General features: G+C 53.8%; 4 protein-coding genes across 4 annotated transcripts; 1 reads left to right on the top strand and 3 right to left on the bottom strand.

Moving 5' to 3' along the window:
- Positions 1-3939: 3939 nt before the first annotated feature.
- On the bottom strand, positions 3940-5093 carry VTJ83DRAFT_1376 (uncharacterized protein; the record flags this gene model as incomplete). Its single annotated transcript, XM_071007528.1, has 2 exons — positions 3940-4668; positions 4803-5093. The coding sequence occupies 2 exons, from the start codon at positions 5091-5093 to the stop codon at positions 3940-3942; spliced, it is 1020 nt and encodes a 339-aa protein (XP_070870729.1).
- Positions 5094-7568: 2475 nt separating this feature from the next.
- VTJ83DRAFT_1375 (uncharacterized protein) lies at positions 7569-9661 on the bottom strand (the record flags this gene model as incomplete). The annotated part of the gene is made up of 2 exons (XM_071007527.1): positions 7569-8281; positions 8356-9661. 2 exons carry the CDS (start codon positions 9659-9661, stop codon positions 7569-7571), a joined length of 2019 nt encoding a protein of 672 aa, XP_070870728.1.
- Positions 9662-10236: 575 nt separating this feature from the next.
- On the bottom strand, positions 10237-12373 carry VTJ83DRAFT_1374 (uncharacterized protein; the record flags this gene model as incomplete). Its single annotated transcript, XM_071007526.1, has 3 exons — positions 10237-10827; positions 10926-11409; positions 11472-12373. The coding sequence occupies 3 exons, from the start codon at positions 12371-12373 to the stop codon at positions 10237-10239; spliced, it is 1977 nt and encodes a 658-aa protein (XP_070870727.1).
- Positions 12374-13909: 1536 nt separating this feature from the next.
- On the top strand, positions 13910-17873 carry VTJ83DRAFT_1373 (uncharacterized protein; the record flags this gene model as incomplete). The annotated part of the gene is made up of 5 exons (XM_071007525.1): positions 13910-15574; positions 15639-15703; positions 15750-15882; positions 15944-16789; positions 16875-17873. 5 exons carry the CDS (start codon positions 13910-13912, stop codon positions 17871-17873), a joined length of 3708 nt encoding a protein of 1235 aa, XP_070870726.1.
- Positions 17874-19012: the final 1139 nt, after the last annotated feature.

The following is a 19012-nucleotide window of genomic DNA, read 5'->3' as shown; positions in this document are numbered from 1 at the left end:
ATACGGGCTAGATTAGGGTTTTATCTTTCTATAGTCTACTATTTTATTATAGTATTTATAGTATAATAAGCGTTTTACAACGGTTTATAAATATCGTTTATTAGCTGTAAAGGCTTCTCTTTAACTATAAAGAGTTTTATAGTATTATTATTGTAAGGGCTTAACAGAAACGTACTAAGCTTTATAGTCCTATTAGCGGAATACTAATCTTTAGTTGTTATACCTTTACGATAAATATCGCTAATATAAGGTTTAGTATTTATAACCCTGCTAAGTCCTATATAAAGCGATAAAGGATTAATAGACGGCTTTAAGGTCGGGAGTCTAGTTATAGGCGATCCTGCTTTTAATAGTTTAGTAGAAGTATCCGCGGGAAGTATACTTTTTGCTTATACTTCTACCCCCGAATCCTAACCCTTTAGCCGGTTAGAATTTATCTCTAGCCTTTTAGAAGATACTAAGTATTTTAGACTTTTAAGGTTAATATCGTTAAGCTCTTTTATTATACTAGTATCCCGGTACCCTATATCGGATTTAAGCAGCTTTATAATATCCCTTATAATTTAAAGCGGTTATAGGGATATATATTTTTTACTAGGTTTATAGAAAAGCTTTTTATTAAAGATTACGTTCCGTATAATAATAACCCTTTTAAGCTAAGGAACCTAAATCCGGTAAATATTAGTTATTTAGTATCTAACTAGGTAACCGATATAAACTTTCTTAGTTGTTTTAAACAGCTTCCGGTAAGTATTCGCCTTTCGTTGTTTATCGAGTAGGTATACCCGGTATCCGTATATATATAGGTTACTAAAGTAAAGCCTTAGATTTCGTATATAATTATTTATAAATTCGGGTTAGTATTAACGGAAGTATTGCCGAAACTATAAGTATAGTTTTTCGTTTAATAATTTCTAGTCGTTACATTATAAGGGTATAATATTAATTAGCTAAGCAGCCGCTTTCGTAGCTTTTAGCTATAGGTTGCGAGGTAAGCGGGCTCCGAGAAGTATAATAAGCCTTTTTCCGATAATTTTATATTCTATACGCTTAAATCCTCCGTTAGCCTCCGAAGTATAGGTTAGAGTAAGTTTAAGATCGATCCCTAGGTTCTGAATCCAAACTTTATAATCCGTATATTCCTTAATGTTAATAGTATTAGTATCGTTGTCCTACCGGATTTTATAGACTTTAAAGTTAAACTATATATTAATCTATAATATAGTATCTTTAATCTGTCTAGCTACGGTATATAGCGACTTAGTTATTAGAGTTTTTACGATTACTCTTCTACTCTACTCGTCTTTAATTATAAATAACTATTTTAAACCGTTAAACCCAGGATTAAACTTAAAAAGGTTCTAAGTAATTCTTTAAAAGGGTTTTATAGTATAATTCTTAGAGGGTCGGCGTAAAATAACTCGAGTAGCGTATACCTGTATATAACTCTTATACTCTTTTCTTAGAATACTATTTACTTTATACTAAACTCCTCTAGCTATAGAGACGAGTCTTCGTATTGTTTCGAGCTCTACGTATCCTACGCGTAGGTATTATAAACGCTCCGTATCCTCTCTTTTAGGAAATAGCTTTTTCGATTAAGCGGCTAAACGGGTTTTAATAATAATAAGAGATATAGTTACGGTATACTTAGGCGGAGGAACCCTTAAATAAATAGAATAAACGTTATATTCGAGGAATATTAAATTATATTTACGGATTAACTATTTTATTACTAGACTACGTTTTATAGGGCTGTAACAAAAGGTTCTGTCCTATCTATAATATTAGAGGCCTGCCCGTTTAAAAGCTACCTTTAATATAATATTAATATAGAACCCGTTAATAAAAACTGTATCTTCCAGAATTAAGTCCTTAATATTAGGACCTTTATTACCGTTTAGTATATTCCTAAGCCTCTATCGTTTACAGGCTTATATTTGGAAAAAGGTTATGCCTGCCCCTATATAGTTGTCTAGGTTATCGATTTTGTACTAGGATCTAGGCTTAAATTATAACTTGTCGTTAACGATGTAGATTACTCCGTAGTTATTTAGAAGGATAGAATTGTAAAGCGGGTAATAGTCGGTAATAAATATAGTATAGATACCGGAGGGAAGCTGAATTCTTATCTATAAATCGTAAAGGATTACCGTTTTAATAAGAAGCCTCGAAAAGTCTTTATTATTATTAAGTTTTAATTTAACTTTAACCGAACTAGGAAAGGGTTCTTTACTGCCCGGTCCTAGTAATAAGTACGGTATTCCGGGACTAGGGAGTCTTATCCTTTAAACTTATAACTTGTTTTTAAGGTTTATCTATTAAAGCTTTATAAGGTTGTCGAGGATATATTAACGTAGGCCCTAGGATATTATACTACCTCTTTCGTTTTTATTAGTTATAATAGCTTTAAAATTAAAGTATTTAATCGGTATTTAATAGTATCGTTCGAGGATTCCGTATAAGTAGTTATAGTAAACCTTCGGCGTTTGGTTTACTTTCCTATTTTAATTATTAGACTGGTTATAGCCTTGGTTACCGCCTTTTCTACTACTATTCCCGCCTTTTCCTTATCTATAGCTACCTTTTAACCTAGAAGGCTTACCTTTACCGTTACCGTTATTTTTTTTGTTAGACCCTTATTTTAATAGGTTTTACTAGTTAGATAACTGCTTACGTCCTCCGAAAGTAGTATAAATATATAGTAAAATATATACCCCGGCTTTATTCTAAAGGAGAAATCGGTATAGCTGGTCTATATATACCTTTATAGTTTCCTTAAGGTTGCTTCGGATAACTCTGTTAGCTAGGAATATATACTTAATATAGGCTTATCCTAGGGCAATACGCTTCTAAACAGTATTTAAGAAAGCTATAATAGCTAGGAGACTAATTATATCGGTAATTCCGTTTATAAATATATTGTAATATTTATAATAGAAGTCTATAATCTATTCGAAAGGGTCTATAACTATTTCGGCTCTGTCGAGGACGTTAAGAAAGGCTTTACGAGATACCTTTATCTTTACTATTTAAGTAGGAATAATTTAGGCTTCTAAAATACGTAGGACGTTACAATAGATCTGTAGTTGTCTTATTAACGTAAAGAGATTAAAAGCGTTTTCGAGTAGATCCTTCCGAACGGTGTTAAGGATAAGATAGTATACTACGTTATAAGCCTTCCTTTAGTCGTTTAAGTCGTTTTATAGGGTTTTTAGGAAATACCGGAGGAGGTTCTGCTTATATATATAGTCTACGTCGGACTTAAAGGGTTCTTTTAGCTTTTTCGGTTTAAGGCCCCTTTCCTCCGGATTAGCGTTTTATTAGTCCCGAAGCTTTCGTTAGTATTAAATCCTAAACTGCTACTAGACCTCTGAGTAGGCGTCTGTATAAGACGGCTTTTAGTTGTTGTTAAGGATTTTTAAAACCGTTTTAGCGTTTGCTTCTGGTCTGTAGATCTGCTATACGCTATAGATACGAGCTTCGTTTCGGACGTAATCGAACTATCGTCCCTAGTTACGGAAGGTCTCCAGCCGTACGACGCCGAGAGTGTAATCTTTAAGGACTAAGTCTATCTTGCTGAGGAAGGTACTTTAATAGTTAGCGACGGGTTTTAAGAGAAAGAGGAGAAAATGAACGAGCTAAGCGCCTTTAAAGATTAATTTAAAGGCTTATAACAAGAAGAGAAGGTTCTCTTTCTGCGTAGCAGGAAGGTACCGGGCTTATAGCTGTAATGGTCCGGACCTATAAGAGTGTATACGGCGGAAAGGAGTGGTTGGAAGCTGTTGTTTAAAAGAAGAAAAATAACTATCTAATATGCCTTTCCTGGAGGCTCCTTATATATACGATGGATGCCTAGAATGGCGGTCTGAGCAGGCAGAATGCCTGCTGGGGTTCAGGACCAGGGTATAAGTCCCTATAGATCCTGTCACAGCTGGCTTATAACCGCTCGCTAAGCGTCTCCAGCGACAAGATTTCCTCGGGCCGGAGGCCCAACCCTTCGGGGATGGTGACGTACCCTCGCCGGATGACGATCTCGCCCTCTCGTCCCCGCAGCACCGACACCATCCTGGACAGCGTCGCCGCGTCGCTTTCCTCGTCGACCAGGCTTCCGCTCGACTCGGCGCTCGGCGTCTTCGTCGGTCGAACCCTTCCGCCGGTCCCCTCATCCAGCTCCCCAGCTCGACCGTGTCGCACACCCTCCTCCTCCTTTTCCACCCCCTCTTCTTCCCTTGCGCCCCTCGCGGGCCACGCCCCCAACTTCCTCCTCCAAAACGACCCCGTCTCCCCCGGGCTCCACCAATAAAACGGGAACCTCCTCTGGATGTTGTTCACCAGCAACGCCACCCCGAGCATGATGCCGCATCCCAGCATGAGCGGGGCAAAGATGAACCACCCCAGCGACGCCGCCGTCGGGTCCAGCACGATCATCAGCGCGGTCGCGCCCGCGGGCGGGTGCACGGTGCCCGTCAGCGCCATGAGGGCCATGGCGCAGGCGCACGAGACGGAGGCGCCTAGCCACCGCACGTCGTCGAATCGCGGGGAGAGGGCGAAGAGCTTGCAGACCGCAACGCCGGCGGCGGCCGAGATGGCCTGGCCCAGGACGGCATTGCGAGGCTGGGCGAGGGGGGATTCGATCGCGTAGAAATCGAGGACGGCGGCCGCGCCCTGGACATGGAAAAAAAATAGAGCGTGTGGTTAGTCACCTCCCCCCCCGTGCTTAGCGGTTCACGCCGTTTCCGTCTCATCGTCGGTGCGCATCAGACGAGGCCGTCTCGCCCACCGCAGGAGAGGGAACCTACAAAACTTGCGATGATGGCGGGCACCCCGCGGTCCTCAAAGGCGGGAATGGACCTGCTGGCCGCACCGATGCAGGCCAGGCTGGCAAAGACGCCCACGACGGCCCACAGGACCATGACCAGGTTGCCGAGGGGCCGTTGCGGAGCGTGGGTGCGGTGGCCCAGGAAATGGGACACGAAGGAGGGGAGGCGGTGCAGGAGGAACGGCGGGAAGAGCGGGTTCAGGTAGTTGTCGATGTCAAAGTTCCATCCCGACGGCCCGCCGCGGCGGCGCGGGTAGCCCGGCGGGCCCATGGGTAGAAGGAGAGCGGCGTTCCTGATGAGGCTGCGCGGGTGCTTGGTGTTGGCGGCACGGTTGATGCTCGGGTGCCGGCCAGGCGCGCGCCGCGGACGTTGCTTTGGCTGGGACGAAGAAACTTGGAGGCGAGAGAGACGCCCGAGCGTGACCAAGAAGCGTGACCGGCTCGCAAAGATTATAACCGTTGCTGGCGGCGGGCAAGGAAGGTCGGAGCCGTGAAAACGGAGCGGGCCGTCCGAGAGAATGAGAATCAATTGATGGCCAAGGAAGCAAGAGACGTTACGGATCGCCGTCGTCCGATGGTTGGCAGGCAAGGATTACGGCGTCCAAGCAACAACCTGGTAGAAGGATCGGCAGAACAAACTAGAAATGGGAGAATTTCCAGGATGTTCACAGACGCAACCTCGCCTTGCTGTGTACTCTGGTAGGTACTTGGCTCCGGAAAGCGAGGTCTCGAGCGGCCATGTCAAGGAACACGTTGACCCATCAGTACCCAGGTATGTAATTATACCATGTATACCTCGGTCCCCGGCTGCCCTACATAGAGCTCCGGATTTCCCAGCCCCTGCCTGATGATACCATCTCGGCACGACCGGCCTTTTGCACTACCATCATTTCGCCCGGCAAGTGCCGTTGTCATGTCGTGTTGACACAGCAGCTCGATCCAAAGTGCTCGTCCGACGGACTCGCCGGCCGGCAGCCAGAGATACAGCACCCAACGAACCTCGGAAAACCTCTTTTATTTTTTTGGCCATCTGCGACCAGTCAAAGCCGCCAAGGAAGGGCCTAGATGACCCCCAAAATGATGAAATGCTTGCAGCGCATGGCGGATGCAGCTCAACGGCCTGCCCAAACGCGCCTGGGCTTCGGGCTTGGTGAACGCGACCTGGCGGTGGTGTATGACGACGCCGGGAAGTGAACGTCAGATTTGCTAAGAGAAACTCCGGAAAGGGCTTAGCGCCCGCGAAACCGCTACTCGCAGGGCAAACCGGTGCTTCATGCGGAGCTCCGCCGCGAGCCTTTCAACGGGGAGCTCTGGGAGAGGCTTCTGCTGTGGCCCGTGGCCCGGCCGATCCGCCCCCCCCCCCTCCCCCCCGGAGTGTGGGGATATCTCCGCGGAGCCAGATCCAAGCCGGCATTGGCTCTCTTGGACGCTCCTGAACAAAGCCTCTCTGGGAGGTGTGAAGCATCAAGTCACCGGAGCAAGCCCCGATGGCCGTCTCCCGGCCGGGCCGCGCCAGGAGGTGTCTCTTGGAGGTGTTTCCCCGGTTGGACCTGCTGCCCGGCGCCGGCAGGCTCGACAGCGATAAGAGGGGAGCGAGCAGTGCCGGCCACGTCTCGGCTCGGAGACAGGAGGGAGCATGTTCCCATGGCGTCCCAGCTCCGAGGAGATGGAGAAACCGGAGGCTCGGGCGGCGCCATGCCAGGGCTCCACTTTTTTCCGCTCCCGCGCCGCCGATTTGACGTCTCCGGCTTGGCCACCGATGGGATGCAAGCATGAAGAGAAAATAAAAACGGTGGCGTGTTTCTGGGCTGAAATTGTGGAAAGGAAAAGAACAATTCTGCGGTCCCTTGGAAAGCCATGCCTCGAGGAAGCCAGAGCCGTCCATTCTCATGCTCTCCGCCTCTCTTCCCCTCGTGACAAGATTACTGTGTATTCCCTTCCCGCTTTAGGAGGAGAAGCCAAGGTGAGAGTCTCGCTTGGGATTTGGGATCGGGAATCCATAGGTCGGTCGTTACCTGAGGCTGGGTACCTCCGTTTCTTTGCTCGGATTGGTTGTCATGACCTCTCTGGTTTGTCGGAAATGCGTTCGCAAACAACGAGGAGCGACGGACGACCCTCGGCATTCGACAAATCACCGCCGACAAGAACGACGTCAGAGGCTCAGGGATGATGACTCGATGCCTGTGGGAGTCGACACCCCACCAAAACAAACCCGCTGGCACCGTCCGGGCCTCTTCCTTGGACCGGGTCCTGGGGGGGACGGGGCGTACTTTCGGATTCGGACGAACTTGGCAGCGCACGCATGGGCCAACGTGCTCGACGCTGGCAGTCCCAGTGCCACTTGGCTTAGGCACACATCGTATTGCACGAAGCTGGTTGAGCTCGTTGAGCCGTGTCGTCCGACCTGAGCCCGTCGCTCCATAATCTCCACAAGCACGGGTGCGAACACAGCGCACGCCGGATGGGTGTACAGAACCTCAGGTGTACGAAGCATCCGTGCATTCACAAAGTGCCAACTGCCATGTGCCTCCGTGGGTCTTGAAACCCATCAGAGAATGGATATCGGTGTTCCAGAATGGCGCTGGACGGAGCCTGTTTTGTTTGTCTATTTTGGCCATACGCATGCGTCGAGCGTTTGCGTTTGGTTCCCCCGTTCCGGTCTCCGTGGTTTCCTCTGAGCTGCTCCTCCCACGACGTTGACAAGTCCGCCAACCCCGGATGCGTGGTCCGATCCCGGGAGGTCGGTTTACGCATCCTCCTCGCGGAAGAAGCGGACATGGGTGAGAAAACACGACTCGCCATGGATCGTCGTATCCTGGACTACCGCCTTGAGCTTCCAGCCCCCATCGAGGGAGATGGATTGCCGCTGGGATTCGACATACCGCCCGTCTCTCAGCTTGGGGTTTCTGTGGGCCTGCCCAAGGTCTTCCCCGTTGTCTTCTTTCAAAAAGCACCATGGTTGGGTGGTCCATATGAAGTCCCCGGCCGATGTCCAGATCGGCTGATGGTTGCTGTTGTCTAGCCTGACCCCGAAGAAGAGAAGACCAATGCCAGAGGGCGATTGATTTGGCTTGTTTCGGTGGCCGAGGCTGATGCGTATCACGCCAAGGCATATCGGATCCCCAGGTTGGATTTGCTCTGAGCCTTCCAGCTCCAACCTTCCCCAGTAGAAGCGGTGGGAGCCACCGTTCCACAACCTCCTGGGGAACGCATCGCTTACTCCAAGCACATTCCCAGAATTCTCTTTTGCTTGCACAAGAATCCAGAAGGGGATGTGCATCAGCTGGTCGATGACAGACTGGCGTATCCAGGGCCTGGCGCTAGGGGAAGAGCGGCGTGCAGGAAGCGGCTGGCGAGTCCCGGATAGCGTCGACGTGGTGGTGATTACAATACGCTGCAGCGAAATGGGGCCCGGGAGGGTATTGTAGCGAATGGCCCTCTTCGAATTGTTGGGATCCGCTAGCCATGCTTCTTGAGCTTCCATGACACACGAACAAGGGGTTGTACTTTATGTATCGTCGGGGAATGCTTACGTTGGAGGAACTCCGGGTGTATACGGAGCGGCGTGACATGCTGATCGCCCTCGGATCGGGCGTCCTCAGATGGGACTCTTGGAGCTGCGCACTCAGGCTCCTCCGGCAGGTCTTCCTCGAAACCGAAATACTCAGGAAAGCCGTCCCAAAAGTCGTCGGGGGTTCCCAGGGATACCCGGGTTACCTCGCCAGGCGTGATGTATCGTGTGACAGCGGCCGGGGTACCATCACGCCAACGATTGCCGCGCCTGACCAACAAGGTCGGAAAGGTTCCTGGAACGGGCCCGAGCTGGCAGTTCAAGAGAACCAGGTCAAAGTCCGCTTGCGGCGCATCGAAGCAGGTGACGGCCCAGAACCTCGGTGCGTCGTGGGGACACTCGATGTCTTGCTTCTCGAGGGGGATGCCGTTGGACGCAGACTTGTGCGGCCATATATCTCCCGAGAGAGCAAAGCACTTTGGCGAGTCCGCAAGCGCCCCCGGGAATTGGTAGCTATGAACCCCGCCGTCCACGAAATGAGGTCCCGGCACTGGCGTGACGCAATACCACGCAAAGATGGACTGGTCGTTTGTTGCCTTGATGATTTCTTGCTGCAGGCGGACAAAGGCCCTTGTTCCCTCGCCATACAGAAGCGGCATGTTGATGCCAAAGATACCGAGGAGGCAGTAGGCAACGTCTTCGATTCTTGTTGTCTCTCGTTTCGAAGCCCAAAACATTCGTTTAGCAACGCTCATTGCGTAGACGGGGATAACGCCTCCGAGGACGCATTCGTCAACGAGGCTAGCCCGCGAAAGGAGAGGCAAAAGATCGTCGTCATCCTTTTTGCCGATGCAAGTCCAGTTCGCCGTATACAACTCAACGCATCGAGGCGCGATTAATTCCTGCAGGGTCCATCCGCGTCGGAACCAACGGCTGCGGTCGAGCTGCTGGAGAAGCTCGCTTCGTCCGTATTCTCGCCCCGACTCATCCCAGTCGTGGACATCCGACAGGTAGGCGTAGCATACATGCGACAGCTGATACCAGCTAAACATGGAATTGATAGCCTCCGAAAGCTCCGAGCTGCTGCGTTTGTCGATACAGCATGTATCGATCCAGACGTAGTTGAACCCCTGTTGCTTTGCGAGGGCGCACGACCCTTCCAGCTTCATAAAGCCGGCCGTTTTGGTTCTACGTGCGCGTTCCAGGTCGTCCATGTCGGTGTAGAGGAGCTCTTGGTCGCCCCAAGTATGGGACAGGATCGCGTAGGCCGGTTTCTGCATGCCAACGAACTCTTCAAGCTCGAGGGTGTGGACGTTGATCAGTCTCATAGCGATAAGCACTTCGTTGAGGAGCAGAACAAATTGAGGTGGTTATCGAGGTGGGATAGGCAGGATCATAGTATCTCGGTGGTGACCCGGAAGCTTGTGGGTGAACACGACTGGGCTGGCGCGGGAGCGTTTGAAAAGTCACTTGCAAGCCGGCTGGGCTCATGACATGGACATGCAGCTAACCGCCGTCCACGGGGCCGCCCTCACAGAACGCCCCGCATTCCGCCTACAGGGCAATGCGATGCATTCACCCAATGGGCCTCATGCAGGAACTGCCCGTCCAGGTTCGAGGCGGGGGGGGGGGGGGGGGGTTGCAACAGCACACTATTACTATATACTATGCATGCAGCCACAAACAAGAGCCTTAGTGCCAAGCTGTACTGGGTGAACTATGTTCACCCAAGACTCACAGGGAACCTTGAGTCATCCTTGTCCATGTTTACACCTAGTGAGGTCCATAGTCTGAGTTTTAAAGGTACGTGAGGTATTACCTTAGGAAACCTTCCCCCGGTCCTGGGACTCGTATACCACCGACATCGTCTCGAACCCCTTTCGGAGCAATAATCAGGTACTGGTCAACCAACAACAGCCGGCAACGTCTCCATCACTCGCCACCGCCCATCCCACTCCCAGTACTCATACCTTCCATCAAGCCGTTCCGTGATCATGTGCATCCGCTCCCCAAAGCTCCCCTGCACGAGCGCCCATACCTTTGCTACAGAGCCACCCACCGTTTCCACTAACCGCCAACGCCCCTGAGCCCCCTCCGCCGGCGCCCTTTCGCCCAGGTCGCTGTTCTCCCGGACCCAGTGCTGCACCTGGCCACGGGCGGCAACGACCAGCTGGAACCCACCGACGCTCGTCTCGTCGGCTGTGTCGAAGAAGTCTTGGATCATGACGGGCGGGCTGTCGGCGGGGATGCTCTCCCCAAAGACCTCACTCGCGGACCATCGGGTGGGGCTGTCATCTCCCGGCCGCCAGAAGAGCTGCAGCTTTCCATCGGCGCGGACGGCGACGGTGTAGAGATTACCGCGCGAGCGGCCCTGGATGTTGTACACATCCAAGTTGACGTTGGACTGGACGAGAGAGGGACCGCTTTGGGAGACGCCGTGGGCGATGGGAGGCGAGATGCGTTTCCAAGAGGTGGTGTTGGGGGATTGACGCCACTAACACGGCATAATTCATCAGCAAGAATGCTTCATATGTCTTGTGGTGGACCTCAAAAAGAGAGCGAACAAGAAAGATGCATGGGATAGAAACGAACCTCGTTGATCGTCCCGTCGGCGTGCCTCACGACCATGATGAGGTATGACCCATCGCTCTGGACCAGACCTGGGACGCCGTCGATCTCTTCTCCTGCAACCTCTCCCAGAGCGCTGTATGGCCACAACTCCCACGTCCTCGAGGCTTGTCCATACGCCCACTGCCGCAAGGTGCCGTTTGCTTCCAGGCCAACCGCGTGGAAATCTCGGTTCAACGAAGTCCCGATGAACACGGGCGGGCCTGAAAGCCTGGTCTCGCGGTCGACAGGCCGCGCTTCCGTCCACTTCCCCGAGTCTCCGTCTCGCGAGACGTGGTACAGCCCTGCGGCGCTGGGTCTGGGGAGCAGGAGCTCAAAGTTTCGATGCGTCTCGCCGTTTCCGGACTGCAGCATGCAACCGCTCTGGTGTCGCCGACGTGTCCAGGGGTCCGGATCCACGTTCGCCACGCCGTACTTGGTCCAGTGGTCGATGAAGGCCTCGTTGTACCTGGTGCCGTGTCAATGATCCCAGAGCAGACACAAAAGCGGATGATGGCTCAGGGGGCTCACCCAAAGTATACAAACCCATCCTCTCCCCAGTTCCTCCCCCACGAGTTCTTGATAATCCACGCCTGCTTCGCATCATCATACCCCACCACCAACGCCAGATGATTCCCCCTCGTCTCCGACACCCCATCCCATCGATACACCGTCCCCTTCTCCTTCGGCCTCCACGGCCCAAAGTCGTCATACAACACAAAGGTCGCCACGATAGGCCCGTGCCGGTCCAGCCACTTTTTCTGGTCCTCAATGCTCCCCAGCGCCCAAAAGCCAGGGATATGCGTCGCCCTCCCGTCCCTGTCCGCGCACTGAAACCTGTCCGGCACGTCCCAGGCCTGGTACGGCTCGCACGCCCAATCCGCAATCCCCGGAGCGCGTCCCTCCCCTTCTTGCGCGCCCCCATAGGTGCCGGCCACCCACCCGAGCGCGTTCTCGGCGTTCCCGACGTCGGCGCACACGGCGCCCACGCCCGCGTGCACGTCGGCCTCGCTGCGCTTGGTCCAGACGCCGTGCTCGATCCGCACCATGGCTTCGATCAGAGCGGTGGTGGCAAAGGCCCAGCAGCTGTTGCACACGCCTTGGTCTTGCGGGGTGGTGATGTAGTTGAGGCCGGAGCGGTTGCGCCAGTCCACGGCGAGCGGGGGTGGGGGGTTATCGTTGTCGAGCGGACCGGAGCCGCCCGACGCTGCCTGGAGTGGACGGGCATTGGGCTGGTTGCTGGCGGGTTTGAGCGTGGATGACGATGATGGTCGGCCGGCGTAGATAGGCGCAGGGACGATGGACCAGTCTAAGGGGCCGATGGAGGAGGCAGGGACCGGCTCGGGCCAGGGGATGTTTTGTGACAGAAGAGGCCGGGCAGAGGCGCCGGCGGCGAGTAGGAGGAACGTGAGTTCTACCGTGAGCCGCCCCATGTTGTCGATGGTATTGTGGTGGCTGGCAATCCCTCTGACCCTGTTGGACCGCCATCGCCGGTGCTGAGCGCTGCCTGCTTTCACATGATATATCTACTTTTCACAAACCTGCTTTACTGTTCCCCATTTGCATTCGAGCCATCACTCTGACCCGTTCCGTTCCTTGAGGCTAGCCGCCTTCCCCACAAACGGCCCGGCGACGCTGTACGAGAGTCTCTGGTGCGCTGTTTTGTGAACGCCATGCTGGCCCGTCCATCCACCTCCGAGTTACCCAAGCCGGCATCGTTCCGTCGCGGAGCCTCCGCAAACGCCGCGACTCCGGCCATTGTCAAACGGGCTGGAAATGCCAGGAATGAAGAAGACTGACCGCCGCTCCCGCGACGGGGCCAGGCCGTCCGCGTGGTGATGTCCCGAAAGTGCCGTCTGAAACAGCACGGACCCACACAGAATCCAAGCGGAATAGCAAAAAGGATATCAGGGCCGCTCAACCGCTCGCCATGTGCCGTTTTGCATGGCTTCAAGCCGTGTCGTGCGGCATTGAAAGCTTGAGACTTGAGAATGGAATGGCCGAGAGCATGCGGGCCGACCAGTCCTCACGCAACTCAGCCATAGCATGCGTAGCGTGCTGCCCAGGGCTGGACCGACGTCAAGAGTCGAAGGTCAACAATCGTTCGATTGGCCTTCGCATCGCTGCATGCAGCAAGCTAACTAGTTAGTTATATGCAACAAGCATTAGTCTGCATATCCGCCGTTCCAAGCCCCCCCTGCGCCTTGTATAGGTACCTGATCTTCAGGGGCTGAGATCTCCGGATGCTTCCCGATAATATCGTCGCCAAAACCATACACACGCGCCGATGGTAGGGGAAATGTACCACCCTACACACCTCGTATAATAACATCACACCGTGTCTTCCCCGATCCGCTCTGGGGTGACTGGGCCCTGTACTGCCACGACGACGTGGACAGGCGTTGGTGGGCCCAATCAAGCCCCGTTCCGAGCTGACAGCATCTCCTGGCCATTCAGTGGCAGAACGACACGACACACGCAGCCTCGTGGTGTTCCAGGCGTTGACATCCCGCTTGTTGTCTTCGGACCCGATCGCCTGGCACCAGCCCACGTTTCTACCAACGCCCTGGATTTCAGGGGTATCGGGCTCCAACCGGTCACACAGGAAAAATAACACGGACGAACATGGCGACGGCAGGCCATTGGATGCCTATGGATGAACCCAGGGCGGACTTCCACGTTGACAAAATGAGACCTATTCTTAGGATGGCTGTGTTTACAGGGAACAAGATAGAAATGACGCCCTGCCCCGGCAGAGCGATACTATCCAGAGATTCAACGGTCGATCTGGCACGACACCTAATCAAGGAGTACGCTCGTGGTTCTGCCGCTTCCATTCTTTGCTATATACTCTTGAGCACCGCAATTCCTCTTCTCGCACCTTTCCCCTTGGCTGCCCCTGTTCACGACTTTGTTTTGAACCCATCTTAATTTCTAATTACACAGCTCCTCATCGAACGCATTCGCAAATGACCGACTTCCCCTCATTCCTCTGCCAGCTCTCTGATGCCGTCTCAGCGGCATGGCCGGACGGTAGCTCCGTGCCGCACTATCAGAGCGTCAAGGTGTTGCTCATGAGCTGGGACAGGGAGGACGATCCCCAAGTCCATCAAGATCTGCGCGCCCTCGAGTCCGTTTTCCACGGCCTTTACAACTACGACACGGAAAGCTGGAGGATCCCTTCCAGACGATCCGCCGTCGAGCTCTCCCGAAAGGTCGCCGACGTGCTTGACGTCCACGGCCGCGAGGGCAACCTCGTCATTCTTTACTACATCGGATACGCTCGCCCCGCCACCGGCGACCAGCGTAGCAGCAGCCCCATCTGGGCTGCCACCCCCTCGCGCGACTCGCCGGTTGTCCATTCTTCCGTCTTGCACTCGCTCCTCACCGAGGTCGACTGCCATGTTCTGCTTCTCCACGATTGCCTCGACACCCCACGGCCCAGCAAGCCAGAGAACTCCTTCGCAGGCAACGGCCTGATCGAAACAATCTCCGCCGGCAGCATCGACGTCCCATCGCATGACTCGGAAACGCCCAAGAACTGGTTCACCACCGCCGTGATCCAAGAGCTCGCGCACGCAGCCCACACCGGCGTGTGGTTGACCGGCGCCGAGCTGCACAGGCGCCTCATCCATCGGCTCCAATCCAGCAGCAGCACGTCCTCGGGCATCCTGTTCCACCAATCGCTCTACTCCTTCGTCCAGATCGATCGGCAGACCGGCCAGCCTATGATGGACCCCTCGCCCACGCGCCGCATCCCGATCCACAAGTACGAAGCGAATCGTCCCCAAACTGTGCTTCTAGCGCCTCGTGACCCGGCGAAGGAGCCGTCAGAGAATTCCGCCGTGATGCTGCATCCGCCGGCCAGCCCTTCCCCCGCGGAACCAGAGACGAACAGCCCGGGGGTGCTCGTGACCTGCCGCCTCCGCGACCCGCGCGTGGAGGTCGAGCGGTGGAGGCAATGGCTGTTGAACGCCCCAGAGCAGGCGAGGAAGATCCAGCTGTCAGCCATCTATCCGGGCTTCTCGACAGTGCTGATCGTGGAGCTGCCGCTGGCGGTTTGGAACATGTTGGCCCCATCGCCGGCCATGTCGTTCATTGCGTACACCACGGGAAGGAATCACATTTCGGAGTTTCGGAGGGCTTTGACGGGCGGCGGGGACCCTGGTGAAGATGCGGAGGGCGTAGAGCATGAGAAGCGAAGCGAGACAGCGGGGTCTAGCCGAGCGTCAGAGGGGAGTAGGCCATGCGCCAGCGATTGCGCGCAGGAGGCCAGTCCAGATTCGGCGTCGCAGTGGCCGCAGCTGTTCCAACGTGACCGCACGGCAGCTTACCAGCTCGAGGACACGCCCTACTGTCTCAATGTGGCCGAGCTGCTACCTCAGGATGGCGCTTCAAAGACTGACCGGATTTTGCGGGCCTTCCTGCAAGGCGATGGCCCCGCTACGCGGTACATCTCGGAAGAGATCGAGGGTTTCTGCGCCCCGGCGAGCTTTGAAGCGCTGGTTAGCGGGCGGGATGCCCATCCTGAACCCGTGGCGATCCTGGACGAGCGGGTGTTGGATGAGAGGCATCTGTCGGGGAACGAGGTTCGGATTCTGAACAGGACAGAGCTGTATGAGGCCTTGGTTCAGGTAGGCTATGAAGAGTCGACATGCTTCTAGGCCATGGGGAACTTACCCTGCTGACGTCAAACAGAGATCCTTACCGCAGCTGATCGACACCGAGGAAAGTGACAACATTTTCCCGCGGAGGCGTCTCCTGTAAGTCTCCCTGGCCGTCTTGCTCTCCCGGATGCTAACTCTACAGCTACGTGACCAATCCTGACGCCCTTAGCACCTTAGCCATCGTGGCGACGGCCTCGGAACGCCAGGCCTGGGCTCTTCAAGACTTTGTGTACAACCACTTGACGATGCAGTCCAGCCTGAAGGTCAGCATAGAAGTACGTGGTTTCTCCTCTCCAAACCGGTCTGGCTCAGTTGTGCTCGCTCACACTCCTCCAGCATTCCGCAACCAGACCTCAAGGCTTCCACCTCTCTTTCCACTTCCCCTATCTCGCATGGCGACAGGGAACTACGCCGGCGCTCGACACCCGTCTTAGGAATGCCAGCGGGAGCAGGGGCAATGCGCCTCTACGACGTACCCATGATCTGAGCGCTCTGGAACCACACCTCGAGAACGGCGTTGGCAATGATGACAACGAAGACATCCAGGAAGAGCAGCAGCAGCAGCATCAGAACCGACCCGGAACCTACCTTCACGAAGCGCAAATTTCTTGCATGGTCGCCGGCCTCGACAACCGACACTGGACAGCCTACGGCTTCTTTGACACGTACCAGGACCGGGACGTGACTGATGAGGGCCACTTTCGTTTCGGTCGGCGGGACGTGCTGTCGTACCAATCGACGCAGGGAGGCGTGATGAGGGATCCGCTTACGTGTGGACAGCTGATGCTCGAACCGTCAGGCTCTTCGCTTCCTGATGCCGCCACCGTCTGGGACGCACGGAGCTACTTCTTGCATGCCATGCATGGATGCGTGCGGGAGGTTGCGTCCGAGTGGAAGAATACCGGGCGGCAAGTATTGAAGGCGGTTGGTCAGGCACAACGTTGCGATGCCCACCAGGCCAACCAAGCTATCCAAGCTCTGGAGCAACTCATCCAAGGCCTTCGAGGGACTCTGTCTGCTTGGCAGAGGTTCCAAGAGACCGACCTGCCCACCTATTTTGCCATCGAGGCGCCCGCAACCAAGGCCCTGATTCGAGAAATCGACAACAACATCCGCGACCTCCACGCCCTTCAGCAAGACCTTCACCAACAGGCTGAGACCATCAAAAGCCGCATCCAGACGGTAAGCAAGCGCGCACCTCCCTACACGACCTTTGCACCTTGACTGTGTCCCAACTAACCATTGATGCTCTCTCTCACAACAACAGATCCAAACCACCTCCCCCATGCCCAACCTCCCACCGCCCACAACCCATCCCTTCCTCAGCTTCTTCGGCAATGCCAACCCAACAACAACGGCACTGGCCATCATCCTCTCGCTCCTCCTCCCCATCCCCCTCGCTCTCCTCATGGCGGGCCTGCTCATCCTCTTGCTCCCCCACGACTGGCTCCCCAACGCTCCTCCGCCGCCCTCTTCTGTCCTCTTTGCTGCTCCGCAGGCCGGGCTGGCAGGACCTACAGACGGGGTTGGGCTAGCGATCTCTGCAACCGCGACCGCGGCTACCGCGATGGCATCGACGGCGACGACCGCATCCGCCGCCACGCCGACGGCGGTGGTGCTGGCGGCCGCGAGCCACGCACCGGGAGCGACGACGGCGGTTGCGACGAGGTACCTGCTCACATCGGCTGTTGTGGCGACCTTGGGGGCGACGTTGGGAGCGGCGGCGGCGGCGTGCATGTTCTTCGTGCTGGTGGCGAGGGGGAATGATGCTTCTGCTTCTGCGTCCGCCGCTGCGGCTGCTGGAAAGAGCTGCGTTAGGGAGGTCAAGGGTGGGAGCAAAGGTCGTTGGTGCCGGTGTAAGCGGTCTTTGCTGGGGCTGACCTGTCGTTCTGGGCGGCAGGCCCGCGGAGATGGTGGTGCGGATCGTGCCGGCGGTGTCTCGGCATTGTGGGAGCGTATGCTGGGTCGGCTAATGAGTTTTATAGCGGAGCTCGGCACCAAGGTTGCGAGGCATGGGGATTCCCAGGCGAGAGAGGAGGAAGACAGTGGTTGTCTGCCGGGAAGTGGTAGCTCCGGTAAAGCTGGTCAGGGTCGGCGCTGGGGATGGTTACGAAACCTTGCCTCGCCCGGCCGGCGGCGGAACGGGTACTCGCCCAACGGGAGTCGTGGGTATCGAGGGCCGGTCATCACGGGGGAAGACACAGAAGACGAGAGGGAGAGGATGGAACGCGGGTTGTCGTTCTACGGAAGCATACCCCATCCTTAGCGGGAGGGAGTCAAGTGTCTCCTGGGCTCTGAACAATTCGCCATTGATTGTCTTAGGTTGAAGCACCCTGGATGGACACAGTCATGAGAGTTCGCCTCACGAAACTTGGCGTTTGTTTAATGTACATCATCTGACATCAAGGTAGCATCCGATACATTTCTTCTGAAGTTTTTCAAGGAATATTTAAGTTGGTTTCGAAACGTACCTTCACCGAAGTCCCGGTGTCACTGGTACTGCAACACCAAAGGAATGACCACGAAGGCGAAGCTGCACCTGTAAGAGAGGCAATTTACAAGCCTGTGAGGGAACAGGGCTGGCCTGAAAGGTCTGTCCAGGTGTGATGGCCCGGACCTGTGAGAGTGCATACGGCGGAAAGGAGTGGTTGGAAGCTGTTGTTCAAAAGAAGAAAACAACTATCTAATATACCTCTCCTGGAGGCTCCTTATATACACGATGGATGCCCAGAATAACGGTCTGAGCAGGCAGAATGCCTGCTGGGGTTCAGGACCAGGGTATAAGTCCCTATAGATCCTGTTACATACCCCCCAGTTATTTGTGATCAGCGAGCAACTGCTATAACAGGATCCTGAAAATCAAAGAAAAGAGAGAAATGCCGTCGTAGCTCTCGCGCCCCTTTTTTTTTAGCGGGGTAGTTAGGAGTTAAATCCCTTTGTAGTATACTATAAGCTGTTTTAAACTTCGGGACGGGCCGTATCCAGCAATCTAAAGTCTTTGTAATTAGTCGACTTTCTAGGCCCTCGAAAGGTCGACTTAAAGGTTAATAAAGGAAATTATTCTTCTTCCGGAAATATTAATAATAATCCGGTCGACTATAATATTCTAAAACTATAATAATAAAAGCGATCTTTCCGATTATTATAATCGTAGAAATAGCCTCCCTAGGTATTATATCGATTTCTAGCTCTGTTAGTTTTTTCAATACTAAAAGTATATCGTTAAGCAGCTTAACGAACTAGGTCGCTAGTTCTTATCGTTTAAAATATATTTTTAATCGTTTAAAACTACTCTTCTTACCCTTTAATTATAAAGGAGTAACCGACTAGTTCTCGTCGCGATTATTTACAGTTTTCTAACGTATTATAATAGTCGTCTAGCTTCCTATACTGCCGGGAGCGGTA

The sequence above is a fragment of the Remersonia thermophila genome, chromosome 1, assembly GCF_042764415.1.
Source record: "Remersonia thermophila strain ATCC 22073 chromosome 1, whole genome shotgun sequence".
NCBI classification, from domain to species: domain Eukaryota; kingdom Fungi; phylum Ascomycota; class Sordariomycetes; order Sordariales; family Chaetomiaceae; genus Remersonia; species Remersonia thermophila.
This window is presented reverse-complemented; position numbering and strand designations above follow the sequence as displayed.